Below are 18,991 nucleotides of genomic sequence, written 5' to 3' on the forward strand. Positions count from 1 at the left end.
TCTCTATATATATATATATATATATATATATATATATATATATATATATATATATATATATATATATATATATATATAATTAGGGGTGCAACCGATCAAAAAACGTACGGTTCGGATCGTCACGGATCGGATAATTTTTCGGATCAGCAAAAAAAAAAAATGTAACGTGGCTCAAGCACTTTCAGCATGTGTTTAAAGCCCTTGTTTTGCACAACCAAATCTGGCCTCATGTCTGCACCTATAAACTCACCGATAGCATTTGTGATTGCTTTAGCCCGGTCTGATTGTGCAACACGGGGCTGCTTAAATGCTGCGGTGATAAGTGGTTGTTGAGCAGCTTTCGTTTTCATTTTCACTTCTGTCAGTGAAACACCGGGGTGATGTTGCTTCAAATGCGTGGCCATGCTTGATGTGTTTCCACTGTCATATGGCTTTCTTGTGCCACAGTGCCTACACACCGCCACGGTTTTATCCACTAACCTCTTTCCTTCATCATTATACTTGACAGGGAAGCCCAAATGCTCCCATACAGGGTATTTAAATGACACGGGGTGTTCAAGCTCCTCCATATAATAGATAGATATATCTCCATAATTCATGACTTTAAACATCCTGATTCCATATGCACATATGCTGGATTTGGCCAGTTACTGACTATCACAAAGAGCATGGACTCCTGTGCAAGCCACTACACAGCCGCCACGTAGATGTGTGAACTGGTTCCATAGAGAGCTGGTCATAATCTCCTGTTATGCAAATTGGATGTTGGGAAACCCACATCTAATTCACACTAATGTAAACCCAGCCTAAGGGCCCTTTCAGACGTGCGGACCGTATTTCCGCTTTTTCATCCATCCGTTTGCGGATGAAAAAGGGACACACATTGGTCCCTATGTGATTGCGGGTGTCAGCTGATAAACATCCGCTGACAACCGTAATCACCCACCTTCGCAAACATCCGATTTTGCAGACGGAAGAATGTCCTATTTTTTCTTCCGTCTGCGGATTGGATCGGATGAACACAGATACACGGTCCGTGTTCATCCGATCCCCCCATAGGGGAGAGTGGAGAAAAGACAGGGCGGTCCCCGCACAGTGTGCGGAGACTGCCCTGTCATCCGACAGCTCAGTGGGGATATACGGAGCGAACCCCGCTGAGCTTACGGAGCACACGGAGGCGGATCATTACTGATCTGCCCCGTGTGAAAGGGCCCTAAGGCTGTGTGTGTGTGTGTGTGTGTGTGTGTGTGTGTGTGTGTGAACTGGTTCGCCTGCCCAAAAATCTGAAATTCTGTTCAACCATGATGATGAAATTCACACCCCTGGAAGACAACACAGTCAGGTCCCTGACTCTGCAGTACAGTTTAATATGACATACTATGCTGTTAATTGTGCTCCCATTTGAAGTTTTGCTGTACTAGGGAATAACAGGAGCCTAATATAAAAACAAAAGGCGGTACTGATAATTACTTGGTTGGTGAATGTATATATGGACTAAAATTGGGTATTTTATATTTGCTTATTGCTGTGCTTTAAGTATTACAAATGCTGTGGATCAGACTTCACCAGCAATGGCTGTTAAACACATATCTATTCCAGTTTACATGTGCTGTGTAGAAATGTCTCACTTTTTCCATAAAAGAATCGGAGCACTGTCCACTTCACTTCCAGATAAATATTATTATAGATAGAAGTAGCCTCTTCCTGCATTAGTAAATGAAGAAGTCTTTACTTAGCTTCCTATCTATCTATCTATCTATCCATCTATCGCCCATTCCTCCATTATTCTTCACACATGCCTATATGGCCAGTCTTTGTGTCATTTATTACTGTGGGAAGTAAGGAGTTAATCTTAATTCATAAATTCATCACCCCCCTCGAAATTAAGTATTCAAGTTACCAGGATAAATTTACCATTCATCACATCAGTTACAGTACTTCCCCCACCCACACAGTATGCCTGCCTCCTTTATTACACGGGCACAGCCAGCTTGTACTGGAAATGATACACTGTACAGTTTATTCACTGTGCTGGTGGCTTACGTCAGCTTGTATAAAGACGTTTTCTTTGGTACCCTATATACTTTGTATGTGTTTGTGACATAAAAATGCTAGTCTTTATAGGCTTATTAGTATCATTATTTGAACATTTGGTATTTTTACATAATATTAAAATGTTGATACGTTACACTCAGCCATGGGTAGGCATTAAATAAGAACCTTGGGCCAGATTCACAGACTTTTAAGTTGCTCCCCCGCGGCGTAACGTATCTGATTTACGTTACACCGCCGCAGGTTTACAGCGTAAGTGCCTAATTCACAAAGCTCTTACCTGTAAACTTGCGGTGGTGTAACGTAAATGCACTCGGCGCATGCCCACCTAATTCAAATGGGTCGGGCACCATTTAAATTAGGCGCGTTCCTGCGCCGAACGTTGTGCGCATGCTCCGTGTTCAAATTTCCCGACGTGCAATCGCGCGAAATTACGGCGCCCCAACGTTTTTTTTAAATGCGACGTGCGTTACGGCGTTTCGTATTCCCCGACGTCTTACGCAAAAAATTTTTTTTCCGAAATTCGACACTGGAACAACGGCCATACTTTAACATGGCTGATCTAAAGATAAGCTATGTTAAAGCAGGTATAACTTTGCGACGGGTAAAAACGACTAGCGACGACTTACGGGATTGCGACGAACGCGCGGATCTTCGTGGATCGCCGTAACTAGTCATTTGCATATTCTACGCCGACCGCAATGGCCTCGCCACCTAGCGGCCGGCATAGAATTGCATCCTTAAGATCCGACAGTGTAAGTCAATTACACCTGTCGGATCTTAGGGCTAGCTATGCGTAACTGATTCTATGACGGGTGGATCACAGAGATACGACGGCGTATCAGGAGATACGCCGTCGTATCTCTTTTGTGAATCTGTCCCCTAGTTTATATAAAGTCCACCTTTTGAAACCTAGTCCCAGGCAAAGTTTTCAAAGCTTAAAGGGGAAGTCCAGCCTACAATTAAAATCTCTAAATCTACTTGCAGGCACAATCTAAGACTGACCTAATTAACCCTGTAAAGCAAAACTCGCTATACGTAAATTTTCTGAAGCCAATCCAGTCTGGTTTCAGCAGTGGAAGCTTTGTGTAGGACACAGCCGAGAACGGCTGTTAAATGCCTTAAAAGAGACGTCACCCATAAACTTACTATGGAGTCTCCATTGTCGCTGTCTCTTCTGCACCCGCCTACAAAGAGAAGCCGCCGCTGACATCTCAGAGTAGGATCAGCTTCAGAAAATGTATGTATAGCAAGTTTTGCTTTACAGGGCTAGGTAGGTTAGTCTTAGATTGTGGCTGCAAGTAGATTTTAGTTTTAGATTGGATTTCCACTTTAAATTTTTTCATATATTAAATTGTATCTTGCATTTGTTGTCTCTTAAAACGGGTGTATGGCTACCAGATACATAAGATGCTGGCCGGGCCTGAGACCAACACTCCATAGTTTAGTTCACAGATTGTACTAAGGACTTTTCCTACCAGGAATATTTAACATTCTCAAAATCCAGGTAGCCCCTAAAGAGGACTAACCTGGAAACCATGGCCCGGATTCACAAAGCACTTACGCCGACGTATCTCCATATACGCCTTCGTAAGTACAAATGTGCGCCGTCATATCTATGCGTCGAACCAGAAACCAAGATACGCCTAAAAATAGGCTTCCTCCGACCGACGTAACTTGCCTACGCCGGCGTATCGTGGGCGCATAGTTACGCTGGACGCATGTGGCGCTCCCATTGATTTCCTATTCAAATATGGAAATGAGGGAAATGCGTCGAATCACAAACGTACTTGCGCCCGACGCATAATATACGCGGTTTGCGTAAGTCCGGCGTAAAGTTATTCCCCATATAGGAGGCGCAACCCATGCAAAGGTATGGACCAGGCAACACAAGCCGTCTTATCTTATGTCGTTTACGTTGTACGTGAATATGACTAGGCGTAGGTTACGTTCACGTCGTAGGCAGTGATCCGTCGTATCTTAGGGAGTAGTTCTGACATGATTCTGAGCATGCGCAGCGCATGCGCGGTTCGTTATTCGTATCTTTATGGCGCTCGGCCCATCATTTGCATGGGGTCACGCCTCATTTGCATGGCTCACGCCCACTTCAACTTACGACGACTTGCGCCTAGGAAACCCAGTGCAGATTTGGTAGCACTGGCTTTGTGAATCCAGTGCTTGCCTCTCTGCGCTAAGTCGGCGTAGCGTATATGAGATGCACTACGGCGGCATAAATATGCACCGATGTATGTGAATCCAGGCCCATATTTGTATCAAAATATGTTTTTGAGTGCTTCAAATATTTCTTCTGCATATTGCTTATTTTGCATTTGTCTATACCGTCTCTTGAAATAGGAGCAGATATCCTCTTGGGTCGGGAGTAGCTGGTGGTATATTATTTGATTCCGCTTTTTTATACCTGTTCTTAATGTTTTGATATGCACCACCTGTGCTGTGGATCATATTGAAAAATATTTCAATAAAAATATTGAAACAGAAATAGGAGCAAATCAACCTATAGGCATATACATTCATGTGAAAAAGTAATTACACCTTATGGAAATTATTGGGTTTTTCAATATATTTGAACAGGGAAACATTAAAAAGAACTTTGGGAATATCAAAAACAAAAAATCATACTCCCCTAGATGACTGCAGCACTGATGCCAGCTGTAGGTGTCCCCCACCACCTCTAAAACAAAGAACTGAGTGGTCAAACACTGCTGATCACTCGGCTCTCGGCTTCTAGCTTGCAGAGAGCTGGCGACTGTCAGTCACTGACTTTCTGCTCTGCCTCTCTGGCGCTCACTGGAGTTCTGGGCTGTTGAAGGGACAGGTGCAGCTCAATGGCTCTCAATTTCCAATCATATGGTCAAAATCTTTTCTGCTGATTGGCCCTGTGCTGATCGCATGCACTCTCATTAGAAAAAAAAACCCTCTCTAGCAGTACACACCAAACTGTGCATGTGCAGCCTGACTCCAAAGGCTCTGTCTTATCCGGACATATTTTGGAGTCAGTGGAAGAAGAGGAGGATCTGTGCATACAAGATGATACTGCCTTTTTACACATTGCAGAGGATTAACCCTTTAGGTTCCACAGTGAGTATAACAAGAATGCTTTGCTGCATATACAGACTGATTTTACTGTTGTGGGTTTAGTAACACTTTAAGCATTTTGCATAACTGCCCACCAATGTCCGACATTGGGAAAGGGAATAGCCGCTCCAGGTGGGAACCCAGACGAACATCCACCGTTGCAGACAACTCAGGTGCAGGCAATGCACTTAGCAAAGCAGGAACAAAGATTGTCTCTGGACAGCCGCACACTGAACAAATTGTAGCCTTTATTGAAAAAGGACAGCACTACAAGTCACAGCAAAGTAAAATAAAACCCAACTGCTGACGCGTTTCGTACTAACACTAGTGCTTAGTCATATGACTAAGCACTAGTGTTAGTACGAAACGCGTCATAGGTTGGGTTTTATTTTATTTTACTGTGACTTGTAGTGCTGTCCTTTTTTAAATAAAGGCTACAATTTGTTCTGTGTGCGTCTGTCCAGAGACAATCCTTGTTCCTGCAATGTCCGACATTGAATAACATTTTTTGGGGAAAAACATTTTTATTTACCAGTCAGCAGAGGTTACAAACAGTATCTTCTCCAGTACAAAAAAATATATAAAAATACAGAGAGATTTACTTGTCAAGAACAAATTACCATATTTACATATGCCACAAACAACATTTCAAAAGTAATATACCTTAGAGGCCGGTAAGTACTTTTTTCCCCCCCCCCCCTTTTTTTTTCTTGCCCCCAGGGTACAGATTAAAACCACATGATCAGAGATTCCGAACAGATACATTATTAACAGACTCGGTAGTGTGTGTTTGAAAGTACTCCTCTATTCCCCAAGTCAAGAAAGTTGCATACCTCCACACCCCATATACTAGTTTTTCAGATATCGATTTCCCCTTCTAATGTGTCGGTAGAATCAACCCAAATAGAATCAAACCTTCCTAAACTTTTTTGGACCTCCAGAGAATACCATACATTACATTTTTATATTTTCCCCTAACAATTATTTGTTGGCAAGATACAGATAAGACAGTACCAGATAATACTGCAAAATATATTTCTCTTAATGACTAGATAAGAAGCAAGGCACGAAAGAATGGTGGGGAATCCTGACAGTTGTGTCATTGAACTGTCAGGAATAGAACAAGGTACCACACTGTAGGATAGATTATTTGAAATGTCCAACAATGAAATGTCAGTACGGATCCAGAATACAGGCAAGAGAAAGATAATCTAACTTGGTAACCATTGATAATCATCTTTAGGAATTGTGTAACCAACCTCTGCCATGATCCAACTGCATCCCACCCCTTTCCAGCCTCTCACTTCCAAACCGCTTGTTTCCATGTCAAATGAACTTTATGATGGTTTATAGCCCCCATAGCCGCAAGGAAAACCTAGAGCTTGGCGTAGAAGACAGAAAAACTTTTTATTTCTTAAAGGGTCACTAAAGGAATTTTTTTTTTTTTTTTAGCTAAATAGCTTCCTTTACATTACTGCAGTCCTGGTTTCATGTCCTCATTGTTTGTTTTTGCTTTGTAATCCTTCTCTGATTTCCACACTTCCTGCTTGTCTGGCTCCTTATGAAAAAACTCATGCGAGCTTCTCACTGCGGTCCATGATCAAGAAGGTGTGATTACTGTAGTGTCTAAAACTCCTCAGAACCAATCGGATTCATTTTAAAAACAAACACTGTCCTGTGTTTGTTTGTTTTTGTTCTGTGTGTCTCTGTACTTCACAGAAACATGAAACTAGTTTAAAAAACGAAAGTGAAACTGCAGGCACATTATATGATTGATTTTTATCTATTTTTAATCATTTTTAAAATGAAGCAGTTAACTATTATGTCTCTATACCCTGTAAACAGTAGTTTCAGCAAAAGAAAATGTTTTCCTTTACTGCTCCTTTAAGTGTTTGTGCTTTAAATGATTCTGTAAGGTTGATAAAACATTTTAGCAGAGAGCACTCAAGTTTCCATGTTTTAAGCCATTGATTCTAAGCTGAATCATGAAACTTTATGCAGAGATGAGCTCTTCAGAGGTGACTTACTGGAGTCGGATGGAGCGTAGCCAGAACACAGCAGATGTTATATTCCTGGAAAAGACTGCTTATTGGGAAACTGCAGTCTGCTTACAATGTTATTAGATGTTTATGAATAAGTTCATATTAACACCTTTTTTTAATTAATATTCTGCTTCTATATATATATATATATATATATATATATATATATATATATATATATATATGTATGTGTGTGTGTGTGTGTATGTATGTGTGTATATGTAATATATATATGTGTGTGTGGGTATATATATATATATATATATATATATATATATATATATATATATATATATATATATATATACAGTGAGGAAAATAAGTATTTGAACACCCTGCTATTTTGAAAGTTCTCCCACTTGGAAATCATGGAGGGGTCTGAAATTGTCATCGTAGGTGCATGTCCACTGTGAGAGACATAATCAAAAAAAAAAATCCAGAAATCACAATTTATGATTTTTTAACTATTTATTTGTATGATACAGCTGCAAATAAGTATTTGAACACCTTAAAAATAAATGTTAATATTTGGTACAGTAGCCTTTGTTTGCAATTACAGAGGTCAAACGTTTCTTGTAGTTTTTCACCAGGTTTGCACACACTGGAGGAGGGATTTTGGCCCACTCCTCCACACAGATCTTCTCTAGATCAGTCAGGTTTCTGGGCTGTCGCTGAGAAACACGGAGTTTGAGCTCCCTCCAAAGATTCTCTATTGGGTTTAGGTCTGGAGACTGGCTAGGCCACGCCAGAACCTTGATATGCTTCTTACAGAGCCACTCCTTGGTTATCCTGGCTGTGTGCTTCGGGTCATTGTCATGTTGGAAGACCCAGCCTCTACCCATCTTCAAAGCTCTGAGGGAAGGAGGTTGTTGCCCAAAATCTCGCAATACATGGCCCCCGGTCATCCTCTCCTTAATACAGTGCAGTCGCCCTGTCCCATGTGCAGAAAAACACCCCCAAAGCATGATGCTACCACCCCCATGCTTCACAGTAGGGATGGTGTTCTTGGGATGGTACTCATCATTCTTCTTCCTCCAAACACGGTTAGTGGAATTATGACCAAAAAGTTCTATTTTGGTCTCATCTGACCACATGACTTTCTCCCATGACTCCTCTGGATCATCCAAATGGTCATTGGCAAACTTAAGACGGGCCTTGACATGTGCTGGTTTAAGCAGGGGAACCTTCCGTGCCATGCATGATTTCAAACCATGACGTCTTAGTGTATTACCAACAGTAACCTTGGAAACGGTGGTCCCAGCTCTTTTCAGGTCATTGACCAGCTCCTCCCGTGTAGTCCTGGGCTGATTTCTCACCTTTCTTAGGATCATTGAGACCCCACGAGGTGAGATTTTGCATGGAGCCCCAGTCCGAGGGAGATTGACAGTCATGTTTAGCTTCTTCCATTTTCTAATGATTGCTCCAACAGTGGACCTTTTTTCACCAAGCTGCTTGGCAATTTCCCCGTAGCCCTTTCCAGCCTTGTGGAGGTGTACAATTTTGTCTCTAGTGTCTTTGGACAGCTCTTTGGTCTTGGCCATGTTAGTAGTTGGATTCTTACTGATTGTATGGGGTGGACAGGTGTCTTTATGCAGCTAATGACCTCAAACAGGTGCATCTAATTTAGGATAATAAATGGAGTGGAGGTGGACATTTTAAAGGCAGACTAACAGGTCTTTGAGGGTCAGAATTCTAGCTGATAGACAGGTGTTCAAATACTTATTTGCAGCTGTATCATACAAATAAATAGTTAAAAAATCATAAATTGTGATTTCTGGATTTTTTTTTTTTTGATTATGTCTCTCACAGTGGACATGCACCTACGATGACAATTTCAGACCCCTCCATGATTTCCAAGTGGGAGAACTTGCAGGGTGTTCAAATAATTATTTTCCTCACTGTATGTGTATATATATATATATATATATATATATATATATATATATATATATATATATATATATATATATATATATATATATATATATATATATATATATATATATCACACACACACACATGGAAGCAGCATATGTCCTCTGGCTTAGTAGTACAGCACAATGACTACGATTTTTTTCTTCTTTCTCTCTGTGTAAATCTATGGGTAAAACATGACTGGTTGGAATAACAAATGCTCTACAAGACTAATTGAGCTCATCTCAGCTATTCTTATTCATAGATGTTACTTGCATTCCCTTAAATAAGGAAGCCACTAAGGAGATCATTTTCAGATCTGTGTATGAAATGCAATAGTCAATATATAGAACCACAAGCAAGTACTTTATCAAAGACATGTAAAAAAAATCTGGTTTATTGTTGCTATATTAAAGCCTTGTACACACTAGTAGTTATTGTTCATTCAACCCAGTAGGGCTTAATGAAAAAAAAAACTGACAGCTCAGGAGGAGCTTCTGTACTAACTATCCAATGTTGGTACATTGACATCCCCTGCTGTGCTACTGTGTTCCGACAGCGGGATGCCATTGGCTGGGATCACTGATCAGGAGCTGATCGGCAGACCTTTTTCGGTCATGCCCCTTCCACAGAAGCCTGCCAAATGGCTGTCTTCTGTCGGACCGACTCAAGTACACACGGGCCTAATGTTTTTTTTGAATCGGCTGATACTGCCCAACATTCAGCCCATGTGTACTAGGCTTAATGCAAAATGTGTATTCACTGCTAAAATATTAATGTTTCCCTTGACAAATTTTCTTTTTGTTATGGAGTAAGATTACCTTTTCCTTCCATGTATTGTATACTATTCACATGGTCCAACACTAAATCTTGGACCTCTTGCAAGAGTCGGTTAAATTTTGTAGCCAGATAAAATTTACAAAATGCCTGGGTTTTGCATGGGGCAGTAATTTAAAAAAAAATAACAGACTTGATAGCAGGATTGCCATGTGCAAATCAAGGAAAGACTAAAAAAAGAAAAATAATGCAGCCATGAAATCCTAAGAATTTGTAAGCTCCGAGAAAATAAATACTGTATTATTTATTGGCGTATAACACTCACTTTTTTACCCTGAAAATAGAGGGTAAACTGTGCCTGCGTGTTATACGCAGGGGGCTGTGGAACGTTTTTTGCCTGAAACTTCCCTCTTAAAGTTAGGGTGCGTGTTATACGCCTGTGCGTGTTATACGCCGATACATACGGTATTTGCTTTTGTGTTTAAAAGATAAGTTCACCTTTTGTAACATGTTACAAATCCACCAGCCTCTGTAACCTCCACAGCTCCCTGAAGTGACAGCAATCTTCACTGGCTCTCTGTCACACTCTGTACAGAACGTGGCTGTGCCTGTCCGGCCACATCACTCATTCTGTAAATAGAAAAAGACAAGGTTCAGCAGCCTTTGCGGCTGTTGGCTTGTAGTTCTCAATAAACTACCACAACGCTGTTGAGCGCTGTGGTAGTTCATTGATGCTTCCTGCTAGTGTGTAACTGCTTGGCTGTACAATGTACGGGCAGACAGCTTACACACAGATGCTGCAAGAGCCCGGCATTGCACCCAAGATCTACTGATTTTTTTTACCTGCAAAAATTATTCTTATTTTTTTTTAAAAGGTGAACTTATACTTTAATACCGCTCTAATATTGAAGGTGATCAGCACAATGGAATAACCAGGGAGTTTGATACAATGAAACCTTATAGCATAAAGAGATTTGTAAACTTCTTATTTTTGTTCTGTTTGTTTTTGTGTGTTCTAGTGTTAATTTAGTTTGTATAGTGCTGACAAATTCTTAATCATTTTGCAGGCTATGAAACATTTACATCAGTGCCGCCCCTAAGAAAGCTTATGATCTAATGTCCTTATAGCACAGTAATGCCTCGTACACACGATAGGTTAACCAGAGGATAACGGTCTGATGGACCGTTTTCATCGGTCAAAACCGATTGTGTGTGGACCCCATAGGTTATTTAACCTTCGGTTTAAAAAAAGCCAACTTGCTTTAAAATTAACCTATGGATTGGTAACCGATGGGTCAAAACCGATCGTTAGTAGGCACGACCATCGGTTAAAAACCCACGCATGCTCAGAATCAAGTCGACGCATGCTTGGAAGCATTGAACTTCGTTTTTTTCAGCACGTCGTTGTGTTTTACACCACCGCGTTCTGACACAATCGGTTATTTAACCTATGGTGTGTAGGCGTGACGGACCATCAGTCAGCTTCATCGGTTAACCTATGACAACGGTCCTTCAGACCGTTGTCCTCTGGTTAACCTATCATGTGTACAAGGCTTAATACGACCAAAAAAACGTATATGATTTATTAAGGCATCACCTATTCTTTTGCCAAACTTAGTAAAAAAAGTGAAAAGCTTCCGCGCTACTAATGAGTAGATGGTGAATGTGAATGAGTGATCATGTGTTCAAAAGCTTCAAAATCTATTAATGTTCACTGTACACAATAAATGAAATCAATATAAAAGGTGATCTTGCGCTAAAGCAAAAATCCTGACTAAGATGCTTAATAAATTGGGCAATAAACACAAATGTGTAAATAAAACACAAAATAGTGAAAAATAATGACCATCAAAAATAAGTGAACAGTCCTAATTGGTAAAGACTCCTATGGAGTAAATGGCTAAGATGGCAATATGTGGTGATGTCAAAGGGTCTCCCTTGGGAGCTTTCCACAATAAGGACAATGTGTCCACAAAGCAATCCACGCACCGAGTCTCCCAGAACTCTCACTTTGATAATAGTAATATTGGCATATCGGTAGAATACAGTGGCCTTGAATGGTACTTTCTCCCACTTTTCCTGACTGATTTCTCCCACCTAAAACTGACTGATTGCTCTGTCGATTGGTCAGCTGCTGCTATTTACCACCTGTGACAGGTGGTGAATAGCAGCAGGCGACCATCGACCGAGCAATCACTCAGTTTTAGGTGGCTGTGTAAAGTAGCAGCATACCTGTGGAAGGACAGAGAAGCGCTGTTCACATGAGTTGATGGCCACTTGAGGAGATCCATATAACTGGAAGAACGTCGGATCCGGAAATCAAAGACGCACTGTGGACATAGGGATCTTTTACTCTGAGAGGTGCATGACAGGTTATTGGCAGTATCTGAAAACTGTGTGAGTGGCGTGGGCTGGCGGCCATTACGGATACACTATTCAAGAGGATTTGGAGGAAAAGTGGGAGAAAGTACCATTCAAGGCCACTGTATGCAGATGCTACATATATGCCAATAATACTATTATCAAGGTGAGCGTTCTGGGAGACTGGGCGTGGATTGCTTTGTGGACACATTGTCCTTATTGTGGAAAGCCCCCAAGGGAGACCCTTTGACATCATCACATATTGCCATCTTAGCCATTTACTCCATAGGAGGAGCATTTCATGCCATGTGTTTATTGTTTCATTTATTAAGCATCTTAGTCAGGATTTTTTCTTTAGCGCAAGATCACCTTTTATATTGATTTATTTTGCCAAACTTGCCACATAATGTGGTCATCCTAATGCTCCAGAAACAAGTTATGGCAGTATCTATAGCCTCCCAAAAATTCCTTGTGTTATTAGGACGATAAGATTGTTTATTATCCATTAGTAGATCATGAATGGTGGCGCATGTATGAAAATCAGTTGATATGTTGGATCGTTCAAGCAAAAAGAACCCCTAGATGATGAAATGATAGTATTGTGCTTCACACACTAATATCTTTGTGCAGGAGAGAAAGTCTGACTGCTGAGATGCTGGGGCAATGATTACGAGGGATTACCAGAGTTCTAGCACGCCTTGAACTTTGCCTTCCTTGGCAGGCAAGTAAGCCTTCACTCCAGGGCTAAAAATGCTATCCAGCAAAAAAGCTATGTTTCCAATCCTGATAAAGTCTATGAAAATAAAACATGCTGTGCACTCACAATATTACATCACCTCCCTCTTCATATAACAAGAACACGCAGATACACAATTAAAAATCTAGTAGTGCTAGTTTGTATTCAAATATTTATCTGCCAAAAGCAAGTGGTAAAGTTATTACATACGTTAATCTCAGTTAAAACTGTAAATATATTAATTGATATGGCAAAGCAGTAATGTAAACCTAATATTGAATCAACATAAGTGGGAACAAAGTCTATGGGCCAGATTCATAAAAGAGATATGACGGTGTATCTCCTGATACGCTGTCGTATCTCTGAGATACGAAGGTCATATCTATGCGCCTGATTCATAGAATCAGTTACGCATAGATCTCCCTAAGATCCGACAGGTGTAAGTGACTTACACCGTCGGATCTTAGGCTGCAATTCTAGGCCGGCCGCTAGGTGGCAATTCCATCGGGGTCGCGTAGAGATACACGGCGTAAAGATAAAGCTGCCCTCTAGGTTATCTAGCCAATGTTAAGTATGGCCGTCGTTCCCGCGTTGAAATTTAACGTCGTTTGCGCAAGTCGTCCGTGAATGGCGCTGGACGCCATTTACGTTAACGTCGAAACCAATGACGTCCTTGCGTCGTCATTTAGCGCAATGCACGTCAGGAAATTTTAGGAACGGAGCATGCGCAGTACGTTCGGCGTGGGAACACGCCTAATTTAAATGGTCCCAGCCCAATTTGAATTAGGCGGGCTTGCGCCGGGCGGATTTACACTACGCCGCCGCAACTTTACAGGCAAGTGCTTTTTGAATCAAGCACTTGCCCGTAAAACTTGCGGCGGTGTAATGTAAATGTGATACGTTACGCCGCCGATAAGTTGCGCGGAAATACGTGAATCTGGCCCTATATACGCATTTATACCACTCATTACATACCTTGTTGGAATTCTCCAAACAATATGTTTGATATAAAATATAAAGTTAGCTTTTGGATATACGTAGATGTATTGCATAGTTAGTCAGGTTGAAAAAAAAAACACTAACCCATCAAGTTCAACCAATAGAAAAAACTCATAGAAAACCGCCATATACACAATGCCATGCCCACATTTTGATCCAGAAGAATCCAAAAAACAAACAATAAAGTATGGTCCAGTTTACTCCAGTGGGGAGAAAAATGTCTTCCTGATCCCCCAAAAGGCAATTGGATGTTCCCTGGATCATCTACCCCTGGTGTTATAACCTCAAAATGTTAGTATCCAGTTCTTTTTTTATGCATTTAGGAATGCATCCAGCTCTTTTTTTAGAACAGTCTACTGAGCTGGCCAGAACTAGTTGTTGAGGGAGACTATTCCACATTTTATCTCCTTTCCGTATTTTTATTTAGATGTAAAGAGTGCCCCCTTGTCCTCTGTAATGACCTGAAACTGAATAATTCAACACCAAGTTCACTATATGGACTACTTATGTATTTATACATGTTGATCATAAATCATCCCCCCCATCACTTCTTCTCAAGAGAATAATTAATTTCCTCTAATCTTTCATCGTACCAGAACACCTTTGTGTCTTTTTATCCATTAGGTTGCATTTTTCATCACTTTCTCTAGTTTTCTGATATCCTTTTTGTGAACTGGTGCCCAAAACTGAACTGCATATTCCAGATGAGGTCTTACTAATGATTTGTACAGGGGCAAACTGATGTCTCTCTTTCAGGGTTCTATACCTCTTTTAATACAAGAAAGTACTTTGCTAGCTTTAGAAACTGCAGCTTGGCATTGCATGTTATTAAGTTTATGATCTACCAGAACAACCAGATCCTTCTCCGTCATTGGTTCCCCTAGCTGTTCTCCTCTTCCTAGAATGTATGATGCGTGTTTTTTAGCCTCCAAGTGCATACGCTATATTTATTATCATTAAATCTCATTGCCACATAGTTGCCCAGTTAAACAGTGTATTGACGTCAGCTTGTATATTGAAGACATCTTGTAAGGAGGTTATTCCACTGTATAGCTTGGTGTCATCTGCAAAAACTTTAAAGCGGAGCGATTTGTCCCTCGGCTCTCAGGTGCGAGTCACGCTGCGTGATCCCACTGCTGTCTTCTGGGACTTGTGTGTCTCCCAGAAGACAGCGCGGGGGGGTGCGGAGAGGGTGCCGGACGTTGCGTAGATCACCGCTGCAATCTATACCTGGAAGTGGGAGCAAATACCTGGATTACACAGGTATCTGCTCCCCCCCCCCCCCGAAAGGTGGCAAATTTGATACTGAATGGGGGGAGGATTCCGAAAAGCAGAAGTTTTTTCCATTTTTGGGTGGAACTCCACTTTAAATTGTACTTTTAATCCCAGACCTTATTTCTTATATATTAAAATGTAAGGGTCACAACACTGAGTCTTGGGGTACACCACTAATAACCTTAGACCATTCAGAGTATGAATCATTATCACTAATCACTATTCTCTTAATACAGTCTTTTAGCCAGTTTTCTGCCCATTTACAAACTGAATTTTCTAAGCCTGTAGACATTATCTTTCACATTCGCCAAGTGTGGGGAACTGTGTCAAACACTTTTGAAAAATACAATTATATTTAGTCACTTTTTTGTCAAAATCTTTGCTTATCTTCTCATAAAAAAAAATCAGATTTGTTTGACAACTTCTTTTGTGAATCCATGCTGACTATTGCCTAAAATATAATTTTCTATCAAAAACTCATCCTATGTGTTTTATTAACTTCTCAAATATCTTCCCAACTATAGAAGTTAAACTAAAGGTCTAAAGTTACTTGGTACATTCTTTAAATCCTTTTTAAATATAGGCACCACATTTCTTGTGGAAAAAAAAAAATATATATAGGCACCAAATTGGCCTTACACCAATCTAGTGATACTATGCCAGTCATTAAAGCGTCTCTAAAAGTTATAAATGGAGCTCAACTCTTTGAGAACCCAATGGGTGTAAGCTATCTAGTCCAGGTGCTTTATTCACCTTTATTTTGTCTTCTTGGTACTTCTGGATCATGTCAGATTTGGACCATTGTGAATCATTTAGGGCTATGTTAATATTGTCCCCCTTATGGACGTGCACTCCGCCATTTTCCTTTTTTTTACAGAGATGAAGAAGGTAATTAATAAATTGGCCTGCTTTTTGTTCCCAATCACCAACTCAAAAATATTTTGTAAAGGGCCAAAAATATAGCCAAAACTAAAGGTGAGAGAAAATCCCTTAAAAGTGAGGGTATCCCGGGGTGTCACATGGAAGATTTCACCTTTTTTACTGTTTTGGTAACAACTCAAACTTTCTTGCTTTCACTTCACTGATAACGGTAAACAGAACAAACAGAGAGGGTGAATCTCCTTAACAGGGACACAGACAGCAATAACAATTGACGGGTGTTCTAATGCCTTTTTATCCAAAACATTAAAAAAAAGTTTTGCTATTCGCTATGCTTTAAGGATATTTGGTTTATTTATCTCTGGGGATTAGGTGTGCATTGATTCTTTTCACCCTCATGTTGTAAGGTGGATTTATTTTATGGCCTATGCATTGATTCGCAGTAATTTGCAAAGGTGGAAACTGGATTCTTGTCTAGTAGCTAATCTGATTATTTTATGTCATGCTGAGAAATTACCCTTCTTATATCTTTTGTTGGTTGATTAAATCTTAAATCGTATTAATAAATTACTCTCTAAAAAAAATATAAAACAGTATATGATATTTTTCAGTACTGGAAAAAAAATCTACCTATTCAGCTTTTATCCTTGATATCCAGTTGCCATAAATGTAACCAATAGATCTGTTTTTATCTGACTATTAGCAATCATTAATTTATAATGAACTACTGTATCATTATTATTAGAAGTGTTGGTTTAGGTTCATGAGTAGGACTTTGAAACTATATATCATTTTAATCAAGTATAATTAGAATTGCATTGGCTTAAAAAATAATGACACTTCCATCTGTTAAACATTATCTCTCACAGTTTAAGTTACAATGTTACTTTTGTGTATAAGTTCCTATGTTGTCAATTCTTTTGTGGTGGACAAATGATCTTTAAACCCCTGTAAAAAGCAACCTGACAGATCATGTTCTTGACCCAAAATCTAAATAAAAACTGGCAGACGACCACAATCAGGACTGTAGTTTGTAGAATGGCACTCATAGGTCAGTGGTATGCAGTTGCTGTTCGGTCAACATCTAATTGAATGCTGGCACTGTTCTTCTGACAGCTGAATGGTGTTCAGAGGACCACCCACAGCTCAATTTCAGCCAAAATTTGAGTTGTGTATGTCCAAAATAAGAGAACAGTAGGGAATGAGGGGTGCAGTTGTTTCTGAGAAGTGTCAAAAGGCTCTTTATAGTTTCTATCTTTCCATTTTTTTTTGTTGTGGGTTGGCTCAGTTGATTAGGCTGCAAACACATCACAACAGATGCTCTTTACTAAAGTATTTATATATATTATGTCTTTCAGGAACTTGCTCTATGTCTATCCACAGAGACTGAATTTTGCAAATCGCCTTTCATCTGCAAGAAACATTACTATCAAAATACAGTTCATGTGTGGGGAAGATTCTAAATGCTCTCTGCCGGTAACCATATCAATTTGATTTTTAAAATTATGTTAACTTTATCCTAAAAAGGATGCAATTTTTGATATTGTGTGCCATTCTTAAAGGAAACTTACTTAGAGAAACACGGGGGTTTTCATTGCTGATCTCTTTCTAAATCTAGCCATACACTATTCAAAAAGTGATCATTTGGGGACCCTGTAGTCCACCTCTCGCTCAAAATCCTTTGAACAGAAAAATGTCCACTGAACAGTGGCTGCATCCAATCAGATTCAGCCACAATTCAGGTAATTTATCAGCTGAGGGAGCCAGCTGTGAAAATACAAGCAGCAACACAAAATTTGGCTGTGTAGCATGAGGGAATCTACTGTTTTTTTTTTTTTTTTGTTCAGTTTACAGGCTGAATGAAAAAAAATCTATATGTGCATGGCCAGATTAAGCATACTGTTTGCTTGTCCGGGGGGGGCAGCTTCCTCCACCCTCTCCCACTCCCCTGCCGGGAGAATACAATGGCCTGGCAGGAGGGATTCCTGCATCAACACTGTCTGTGTTGATGGGGGGATCGAGCAAATTACTTTCCTGCAACCCGTGGTTCATCCAGCCTAACCTGTATGCTTGCTTCAGGTCTGACTCAGAAAGTAATAGGCAAGGCTAGTGCAAGCAACCAGTATACTTATTCAGGCCATGCACATATGAATTTTATTTCCTTCAGCCTGCAGGCTGAACGGGTGAAGACAGCGATTCTTCTATAGCCGTTAGCAATAGTCACCGATAAAACCCGGCATGCTGGTTGTACCCAAGTTGATTGATCGATCAACTTGGTACAGTCAACCTCCCCATGCACGGTTCAAATCAGCAGGAATCGGCCAAAATTCAAACCATGTATGGCCTGCCTTAGTCAGTTTGGGAGAACTCTCTGCCTGCATATTTTTTCCAGCTTAGTACCTTCTAAGATATTAATACTATTCGATCAGATTGAAAGTCAAACAGCTTTTTTCAAAGGAGATATCAGCAATTGTAGGCTCTATATTCTAACTGCAGGTTTCCTTTAAACCAGCTTAAAGGACAAGTATGGTCAAAGCTATTTTGGTTATACTTCTCCTATGCATCACAGGAGTGCAATTCGTTCTGCACTCCTGTGACCCGTTTTCAGCTGACAGCGGGCTAGAGCTGTCGATTGACATCATCTGGAGGAAAATAGATTTCTTTATCATACACCACTGGACACAGAGCCTCTATTCATTACATAGTGGGTTGTATGGTCACCAGAGGTGATTGGACACTGGCACAACCAATGAAGACACGTTCCCCTCCATATAACCCCTCCCCTAAGGGAAGTACCTCAGTTTTTTCGCCAGTGTCTAAGGTGTTGGACGCGAGTAGGATGTGCTGAAGGAATCTCTGC

General features: G+C 40.4%; 1 protein-coding gene across 4 annotated transcripts in view; it reads left to right on the forward strand.

Moving 5' to 3' along the window:
* The window catches only part of DOCK8 (dedicator of cytokinesis 8), a 225,044-nt gene that overhangs the window by 107,865 nt on the left and 98,188 nt on the right, over positions 1-18,991 (forward strand). For all 4 annotated transcript variants that reach the window (XM_040357049.1, XM_040357040.1, XM_040357065.1 and 1 more), the window contains exon 15: positions 17,490-17,607. In XM_040357049.1, the coding sequence (XP_040212983.1) occupies positions 17,490-17,607 (118 nt within the window). The remainder of the gene's footprint in view (positions 1-17,489; positions 17,608-18,991) is intronic.

Source organism: Rana temporaria, chromosome 1, assembly GCF_905171775.1.
Source record: "Rana temporaria chromosome 1, aRanTem1.1, whole genome shotgun sequence".
NCBI lineage: Eukaryota > Metazoa > Chordata > Amphibia > Anura > Ranidae > Rana > Rana temporaria.